We start from the raw sequence: 9,561 nt of genomic DNA, 5'->3' as shown, positions 1-9,561 counted from the left end.
CCCAGCCCCGAGTCAGCCGGGTGCTGAGCTGCGGCCCTTCCTCCTCCTCCTCCTCCTCCTCCTCCTCTTCTTCCTCCACCTCCTCTTCTTCCTCCTCGCCCGGGTGATGTCACCCTGCTCATCCTCCCGGGGCCCCAGCCCTGAGCAGACCTGACGGGCAGGTTGGGCTGGAGAGGCGGCAAGTGTGTGTGGGGGAAACACCCAACCCACTCATGGAAAGGCAAAGCAGGAGCAGCTGGAGCTCCCCACCGTGGCTGTCCTCCCCCTCCAGTCCCCCCCGCCCCGTCCCTTCACGACCTCAAACCATCACCTGCGTGGGCTGCAAGCGAGGGGTTGCAGCAATTCCGGCACAGGAATTTAAAAATCATTATAGTGAAACAATGCAGCCCTCCCCTCCGGCCACAGAGCATCCGGGGGTGCTGCGGGAGGTCCTTCAGGGTTCCCCGGAAAGGACGGGATCAGGGCTCACCCCCTTATAAAGGAACCCAGACTGGAAGGTGTGAGCTCTAACATACCTGTAGTTCTCATCTTCCCACTCAGTGCCCAGCCGGAGCTCCGACTGCAGCAGAAGCAGCAGTGTTTGCACCTCTCAAAACTAAGCACCGTCGTTAATAAATCACTCCTCTCAAACACAAGCAGGTGGAGGCCTTCTCGGGGGATTTTACCAGACAACAAACACACAAACAACTGTTGGGAGTAAAAAAATATGTTTTTTCCTTTTAATTACATAAGTTATCAAAGAAAAAAAGCAGTGGTAACAAAAATACAAAGCTCTGAGGGTTTGTTGTTTTGTTTGTTTTGTAATAAGCTGAGCATCAGTGCAATTGTTTTAATTTAACTTCTGCTCTGAGTCTCTGCTGGCAGAATATGAGTAGGCTTTGCCCAGCACCAGACGGTCACGCAGCAGCTTGAAGAAGGCGTAGTAATTACTGAAGAGGATCAGAGCCAGCGAGATAGTCTGGTGCCACTTCTCTGAAGAAATCAGCGAGTAAAGCTGGTAGAAGATGACGGCTCCTTCCAGCAGAATCAGGATGTTGAGGATTCTCAGTGGTTTGCTGAAAAAGAACTGCAGGAGAGACCACAATAAGGCACCGAGCAAGGCCAGACCCTTTGGGATGTGTTTTTTACAGGACGTGTGAGGCAGAGGCTGGTGAGGGTTCCTCTGGGATTCCCTTCTGGAGACACAACATCCACCCGTGAATGGCTCTGCAGGGTTTGCAGGGGCCAGAGTCACCCTCCTGGCAGCACCGACGGGAGACGCGGGACTAACGTGAAACGCTGTACGGAACCCCGCGTGTTCCACCGCCCCGGCACACCCCATGGGCAGCTCTCCTGCTCGCAGAGCCAGCTCAGGCAGTCTGAGGTGTTCAGAAGAGGACCGTGACCCTGCCGAGGCACTTACGCCTCGGTCCCCACAAAGGAGATGCGATCTTACGTGAAAGCGGAAGTGCGAGACGTCAGAGGGCACTGCCACGTTGTAATGACCCACAGCTTTGTACACATTCTTGCTGTGTTTCACCAACACTCCCTGTGGCCACATGCACTCCTCTGTCCACCTGCAGGAAACAAGCAGAGAGCTCTTATTTCTACCTCTGCAGCTGAAGGGGGGGGTCTGCTGCCTTCCCACCATCAGCTAGGATAATGAACAAGCTGCTTCCACAGCGTTGGCCACAGTAGGAAGCTGCCGTCATTTGCGAGGGCAGAGTTTGGCCCACCGAGGCATGTAACAACGGCAGTGACAAATGGCAGTCACCTGTGGCCAGAAGCAGCAGGCACCTTGCCAAAAATCAGATCTGCTTGCTGCACTCAGAAGTGGACAGTACAGATAGTGTCTGTAAGCTGTCAGGTGTGTCAGCCGACAGCTCTGCTTTCATTTTTCTTTCTCTTTGTTTTTTTTAAGCAACAAGAGGAGGAGGAATGATGACTGGAAAGCTAAGCTTCCCATCTAGCCTCTGTCCACACCAATAGGCATGCCAGCTAAGAGAAAACTCCAGCCCTAGCCCCAGGAGAGAGTTCCTTACTGATGCTGCAGCACGTTGGAGCAGAGAGCCGGATCGACCTTCTGCCAGCAGCCCAGGTGCGCTGCAGCTTTATGGAGCAGGTCACAGTAGCGCGCAGGTAAGAGGTACTGCATCAGGATCACAGACGTGCTGATGGAAACCAGAAGGAAGAGCTCACACGACCAGCGTTTGTCATAGTACTGAGTGTTCTGTGGGGGGACAAGAAGAATGTGTGACAACGTGTTTGGACAACTTCACCCAACAAGCCATCAAAACACAAAGCACTCAGGCAGGTAAAACGAGGGCTTTTCACATAGCTATTAATCCCACTTGAAAAAGAAGCGCCCACATAGGATGGCTGCTGTGCAACTCCTGAACACACCACAGTGAAACATTTACGCTACCATCACCCATCACCAAAACCAGGGAGATAGTTCGTGATGCTCCCCTAGATCAGCTGACAGCTCAGCCCTCAGGAGAAGGGGACTTGGGCTCATCCCTGAGGTCTGACAGATTTACTACAAGACATTTGTCTCATTGTACAATGTATTAGTAACTTAAGTAAAACAGCTAAGAATCCTAATAAAGTCCACCCTCCTTCATACTGCCTCCCTTATTAAAGTCAATCCCCTTGTCCTGGAGCTCTGTCCTCACAGAAGGTCAGTGTGCGAAGGAATGGTCAGCCTGGAGTCCTTCTAGCTTCATGGGGAAGCAGAAGGAAGACACCGCTCCCTAACAGATGGATGCACACTCTCATGAATGGTCAGAATACAGGACAATATTGTCCTCTGTTGTCTGGAGTTTAAGCAAAGCTAAACCTAGATGGTTTCGCTTCTTACATTTCCCAAGGCCTCTGTAAATGGGTTTGACACAGCCACCTGTGCACACAGACCAGCCCTCTGACTAACTTCTCCCATGTTCCAGTTAAGCAAGAAGCAAGAACCAGACCTCCTCCGTAACCCAGTGTCCATCTCCCCACAATCTTCCCCAGCCAGTCCCACACCTGGAGAAGCAGTGTCTCAAGAGCAGTGGTGGCCCTTGCTCACCTTCACAAACCAGACAGGCACGAAGGCCACGTAGTAGGCACTGAGCATGGAGCTCACCAGCACCTCTTTCATCCGCCAGTTAAAGTCCATTTTCAGGTATTCCACCTCATTGCGGATGAGATCTGGGGAGAGGCAGCAGGCGTGAGTGGGCATGGCTTCCATGCCATACATCTGTCGAGTGTGCTGCTTCCAGGTTTCCTTTAGGACAGTCAGGTAGTCTCGGCTCCTGGAGTTCACCTCGCTCGTCTCTCTGGGACCAATGTTGGCCACCTGGGAGAAGAGGCCCGTCTTCCGAAAGTCACAGTTCAGTTGAAGGAAGGGAATGTACATGCCAAACCTGGAGCAGCAAAGTGCAGAAAAGTGGTTACTTTTTTTACGAGCTCCCCGTGCAATGCCTTTGCTGGCAGCAGATCACCATTACGATCGCATGCCCCTCCTAAATGGCTTCTAGTACCTATATAAATTCCAGGAAAGAGATTCACTAATCTGATCTCAAACACAAGCACCAAGTCTCAGATCTTTATGAGATGCTTCCTCCTGCATCTACCAGAGAGAAGGGAGCTATTTCCACTACCTGATTGGAAATAGAACTGGCTTCCTTTTGTTAGTTAACATGAAGCAGGAAAGCTGTTTGATTCGCTCCACCTGGCAGAGGCACCTAAGAATGAAGGTAAACCGAAGACATGGGTTCTTCGAATACCACGAGAAAAGCATACAATCCTCTTCAGAGGACACGAGCAATCTAATAATGAATGCTTACATTAAAGCTGGCATACGGATAAATGTTAAAGGCATGCCCTGCCACCAAGAAGAAATGTGACACAGCAAGAGGGAAAAGGGTAGTTTAAGTTCTGTTACCAAGTAATAGAGTGCTTATTTACTTTCAGGCTTCATTTCAACTGAGCGATACCCATTGCACTGAAGCAACACTAGAAATCACACACAAGTGACAGAAGAAGATACTTACGGGTAACACAGGAACAGGAGATTAAGGAAAGAGTAGGTTCTGAAAAGGTGAATTATTGATCGACACAAACTCCAGCCTGTGCCAGTGAGAACAGCAAACCGAGTGATCACCAGGAAAATAGAGCGTGGCAGGGAGACTTTGCCACTCTGTGAAGCCTGCGGGGAGAGAAGAAAGAGCTGGGCAAAGGGGAGACTAATTCACTCTTCCAACAGGAAGCAAACGGTAAATGAGCAGCACTCGATCTGTAAAATCAAGTTCATATGCATGAAGGAAGAGCTAGTGAAAGGCTCTGTTTGGCTGCCACCAGGAAGGGGAAGCCTTCCCTAGGCTGGAATCTGGACTCTCCAAAATCCAGGGCCTCACTCCTCAAGCTGGAGTGAGGAGAGCTCTCAGTTTCTTGTTAAGGTCTGGTAGTTATCGGTGTGACCAGCCCACTCTCTTGGGCCTGCTCATCACAGAAAGCTTCTGCAGTCTGCAGAAACCAACTTATGCTGGTTCCTCCTTGCAGAAAGCTAGGGTAATTAAGAGAACAGGAAAAGAGCCAAATACTGTTCTTCACAAGGAAGAAAGCAGAATTACTACAGGCTAGCTGAGACCGTAGTTCAGAAAGAATCACAGAAGGACAGAGAGAGTCAAGAGCAATGGTTTGAGGCGCTCATTTCTGTTCTCTGTTCTTCCCATTAGAAACTACGCCTAGGTTTCTGGCTTGGACATAGCAAAGAGTTCTTCAGAAAAGGACAGAAGAGCTTGGAACTGCAAAAGGGACACACAGCTTTACATTTCGCCTGAGAGGAAAGAACCGTTCTGAGATCTGCTTGGGGATTTTACCTCCTTCACAATAGCACCGATCAGCCGGCGTGCCAGGACGATTGTTGTCACTGTCAGCACGTTGAAGTCGATAAGATGAAAGTTCTGTGGTGACAAAAACAAAATGATTCCACTTTCCATCAGGCAGGAGAAACCCACATTCAACAGAGAATCTCCCAAGTTATTTTCTTCTCCTCAGACTGTCTCTTCTAAGATCAGAAAGAGAATGCCAAGCAGACAGCCAGTGCCCAAAATTTGCCAGATAAGAGTCACATAAGCAACCCTGCAGGGCTGTACAGTCACATGTAGGTTGCATCAAACATATATAGAAAACTTTGTCTAACGACCCAAGAGACAGTCTGTGAATATCACCCGACAGCAGCTGTCCTTTGGTGCTTACCAATGATGTGTGCGAAGGTGGATGGGAGGGTGGGTACCACCACACAGTTTTGTAGATGTTGATGTAGTGGACAAACAGAGCAACGAGATGACAGAAGAAGAGCTGAAGTTCGAACAGCACACTCCTCTCCACAGGCAGCTCTGGGATCTTACAGTGCCGGAGGGGGACGACTGTCTGAGTTGCCAAAGGTGGGCTGGAAAGGCCTGTACCTGAACCGCTCCTACCAAGGTAAACCAAAAGCCAGCAGTCACTTCCGTGAGATAAAGACAGCGCTGTCCTCCAGCCCACACACTCAGACTGTAGAAGTCAGTGGTCTAATGTTGACTGAGAAACCTAAGCTGACTATCATGGTCAACGGCTGCCACAAACCAGAAGTGTCAGCACCCCGAAGATGTCTAGGACGAATGTTACAGGCAGATGTGAGCAGGAATTTGCCCAGCGAAAGCAATATTTGGAACCAGGCCAGTCTACAGCACCAGGTCATTTGATATTAAATCCCTTGTGTTGAGTCAGGTTTAAAAGCCGTGGCTGTGTTTTGCTATTCAAGGGGCAACCAGTGGCCCTCTTAATTAATTGGAAGCTTTTAGGCCTCGAGTTGCTATTTACATTTCTAAGAGTGCTTGAACATGAAATACAGAGCAATTATACACAAGCCCTTTCTCATTCTTCAACTTCTATTCAACTACGGAGGAAAAACAAGTTTAGCCAGAGGTGCATATTCCTGTGTGAGCACGCACACAATCCCAGACAGCAACCCTTTTAATCAAAGGGAAGGGAATTAATATATACTAGATATATCTCTCCTGATTTGCAATCTCTAAATAACAACAGTCAAAGGAATCTGGGTGTGGGTTTCAAAGGATCTACAGAGCACAAACTCCTATTGAAAATCCCAAAATGAAACCACAAAAGTCTCAAGAGTGTGACTGTAGAAAGACTTCTAGCCCAGGGGTGGACACAGGTGGATCAGTCCACGCTTTTTAAAACAGAAGGCTGACAGCCTAAAATAAGGCTATGCGTGAGGGGAAAACTTTAGGAACTCAAGCTGTCTCTCTGAAATCCCCAGATTCCCAAGCTGACAAGACTGATTCAGCCTGTCAGGATTAATAAATCCACCAATAAACTCTGCTCCTGTACACAGAACAAGAGTTCCTGTCCTGGTCCTCTAGAAAAGGGCTTTAAATGCGAACACAAAGCCTTTTCTGCTTTGAACAGACACACGAGACCTAAGGGTGCTCTTGCAAGAGCAGCAACAAGGCTCTCATATGCATAAAGCACTTTGGGACTCCTCGGCCTGGACCGCCATGTAGGTGATGGGTATCAGAGGATATGGCTACAGAGACAAACCACTTGGAGGTAAGCTGGGGTGTGAATTTGTACTGCATTACCTACTTGAGATAAGAACCTTTGTGCATGCTCTCACAGCAAAGTATGTACGCGGTGGATTGCTCCACCTTCTGTGGCCTTGCAGTAACTTGTTTGAATAACTGTATCCCTATAAATTTCTTGGCCTAGGGCCATAAGCAGGGAGTATGTTAAGACAGATCTAATATTTTCTTTGCAGAAAGTTCATAAGGCACCTCCTGCTTAAGCATTGCTGTCGGTGCTCCGCTTCTTCCTCCTCTCTACCTCAGTTGCAGAAATGCAACCAACCAGCTAGGCTAGAACCTGAAAAAAACCCCGCAGCCTACACATCACCTGACCTAGCTAAACTCTACCACAGAAATGCCTCACCTGACATAAACTTCAGGGCATAGGAGACGCAACAACCTGAACTCCAGAGTCAGGCCTTGGATAAAAACTTGTCTCTATTCTTACTTTCCATTCAATGGTCACTAAAGGCTTTTGAACACTCCTGGAAGTCTGTCGTGGTCTGATAAAGCACTTCATAGTCTCGGGCAAATTAGAAGCCACCTATCCCAATTACAACACGTAGCATGGACACTGCCACATATAGGAAAAGGATTTCAGCTAGACACTGGGAGTTAACAAACTGCTGAGCCACAAGAAAACCAGCAGTGTGTCAGATGGGGAGATACAGGTGGCCTCACAACTGCCTCAGAGAGGAGCAGCAGGCCTGGCTAGATGGGAAGACGTGGAGAGCTGGACGTACCTGGTGCGTGAGCGCACACCCGTGACAGAGGAACTCGTGGAATGGCCAGAGCCGCCAGCGGCCCCAGGTTCACAGAGGGGATTTCGGCAGTAGGACGTACGGTTAGGGCCCCGCCTTCCCCCTGCCATAACAACAGAGGGTGCGGAGGGCTGTTCTTCCAGGTGGCTTCTCTGCTGTTCACTGCGTGATTATGTCTTCAGTCCTTAAAACTGAAAGGAAAAGATTTATAATCAAGGCTCATCTGCTCACCACGCCCCTGGTGACCAATGGAACCGATCACTCGCACTGCTAGCTTGCAGCACAAAGGAGGATAATGCAACTTTGTTCAACCCTTTTCTACAACTCCTGTATTTGCCACAGGCTATAGATGCGGCCCCTGATAGCTCCTGACACTCCTAGGACATGCAGCAGCTTGTTGAGGTGCTGTGAATTCACTGAGAGTCTAAAGCCTAAAGTATGCAGGCTTCCATCGGAGCAGGAAGAAGCATTTCATGCCTCTCTCCCAACCCAAGGCAGTTTACAAGGAATTTAATCTGCATCGCTGTGGCGTTATCCCTGTTTTACAGGCAGAGCAATACACTTACTGAGATGCTAAACAATTTGCCCAAAGGATTCAGTAAATTGGGGATGTTACCTAGATCCCCTTTTGCCCAATTTTGTGCTGGAATAAAAGGTTCACAGCTCTTTTAAAGGGACACTGCAAAAGCACACAAACCGGCTTTTTCCTTTTTTGCTCCTTTAAGATGGGAAAAAAAATAACTAGCATTCTTAGGGCATTTGTTGTTGTAGTATGTTTGCATGGCACAGAGCTCAACGGGATGTTAGCCTAAAGTTAGCTTTTCTAGTGCTTGCTTGCCATGGTGTAAACAATAGCAATAATGCCAAGTTTTAAAAAATCTTCTCTGGATCCTGTTTAACCTTAGGAGAACCTATACAACTTAGAGAAAGGACAGGGTAATAATACACCATTTAGAAGTGAAATCTGAGCTGTGAAGAAACTCAGATCAGGTCATATCAATTGCTTAACATTTCTTTTTCTGATTGTTAATTTCCAGTTTGCATCACTTAGCAATTAGCTGGAGTAAAACAAAAATTGCTGAAGGCCTAGAGACTGCTCTTAAACAAGTTTTAAAGCTTACGCTAAGCTCCAGAGTCCTCCAGCAAACTGCTGTACTAGTCCCAGACAATGAGGAACAGGGCTCAGGGGGGCTGCGCCTGGGGCTAGACCCCAGAAAAGCAAAGATACCCCGAGATGGGTGCCATCACACAGGCCAGTGGGGCACAGAGCTGGCTGCAGCGCTGGGGGAACTGGGGGGACACAGAGCAAAAGGTGGAAACCCTGGTATGTGCCATGGCACACAGAGTCCTTGTGACCTGGGGACGCAGAATAACTGCTGGTGAACAGGAGAGCCTGTGCACAGGGACCCCCCCCAGGATAGAACATGTGGGCTGGGGGGTGGGGGGGCACTAGATTGACAGGACCTTGGGGGGAGATGAAGACAGCAGGTTTGAGGCCCAGGACACCATGACAAGAGAGTCTGTGAGGGAAAAGTGGTAGGATCAAAGTGTTGGGCCTGGGAAGAAAGCTGGGGAGCCTGGGGGGGCACACCTGGGAGCAACAGGAGTGCAGTTCAGGGGCTGTAGGGGCTCTGGGAGCTCAGATGGGGGCTCTGAAGGAGCAGGGGAGGCTGTGAGGGCACGGCCCAGGGGCTGGGGGGGTCTACAGAGGCGCAAGCAGGAGCCACAAACATTCCAGGGGTGCAGGCAGAGGCTACAAGGGAGAACTGGGAAATCTGGGGACACGAGTGGGGACTACAGAGGAGCAGTGCGGGGCACGGGAGGTCTCGGGGAGCAGTAAGGGCTCTGGGGGCACAAGCTGGGGCTCTAAGGGGGTGACGGGGCCTATAAAGGCCCTTGGGGTGCAGGCCAGGGCTGTAGGGGAGCAACGGGAGCTACAGGAGGGCCGCGGGGGCTGTAGGCTCGCAGGACTCCACCGGGGTACAAGAAACCTGCAGGGGAGCATTAGGGGCTAACGGGGGGGGGCTCCAGGAGCACGCACCGAGGCTGCAGGGAGGAACCGGGGCTCTAGGGCAGCTCCGGGACGCCCTGGGGGCTCCGGGCCAGGCCGCGGCCCGGGAGCCGCCCCCCTCACAGCGGCGGCGGCGGGGCGGAGCCAGCTGTGGGCTCTCCAGAGCCCCGCCCGCCGCTCGGCCCTCTCCCCCAGCTCC

The 9,561-nt window shown here is 50.3% G+C and overlaps 1 protein-coding gene across 1 annotated transcript in view; it reads right to left on the bottom strand.

Moving 5' to 3' along the window:
• Positions 1–690: 690 nt before the first annotated feature.
• TMEM39B (transmembrane protein 39B) overlaps positions 691–9,561 on the bottom strand; it is a 9,031-nt gene continuing 160 nt past the window's right edge. The window contains exons 2-9 of the mRNA XM_010576017.1: positions 7,334–7,542; positions 5,221–5,440; positions 4,842–4,925; positions 4,014–4,168; positions 3,047–3,383; positions 2,022–2,209; positions 1,436–1,556; positions 691–1,066 (exon numbers count right to left, since the gene is read on the bottom strand). Of these exons, the coding sequence (XP_010574319.1) occupies positions 830–1,066; positions 1,436–1,556; positions 2,022–2,209; positions 3,047–3,383; positions 4,014–4,168; positions 4,842–4,925; positions 5,221–5,440; positions 7,334–7,461 (1,470 nt within the window). The 5' untranslated portion in view covers positions 7,462–7,542 and the 3' untranslated portion in view covers positions 691–829. The remainder of the gene's footprint in view (positions 1,067–1,435; positions 1,557–2,021; positions 2,210–3,046; positions 3,384–4,013; positions 4,169–4,841; positions 4,926–5,220; positions 5,441–7,333; positions 7,543–9,561) is intronic.

The sequence above is a fragment of the Haliaeetus leucocephalus genome, unplaced genomic scaffold (genome assembly GCF_000737465.1).
Source record: "Haliaeetus leucocephalus isolate CR32 unplaced genomic scaffold, Haliaeetus_leucocephalus-4.0 Scaffold517, whole genome shotgun sequence".
Classification (NCBI taxonomy): Eukaryota; Metazoa; Chordata; class Aves; order Accipitriformes; family Accipitridae; genus Haliaeetus; species Haliaeetus leucocephalus.
Note: the sequence above shows the minus strand (reverse complement) of the source record. Positions and strands in the feature narration are given on the sequence as shown.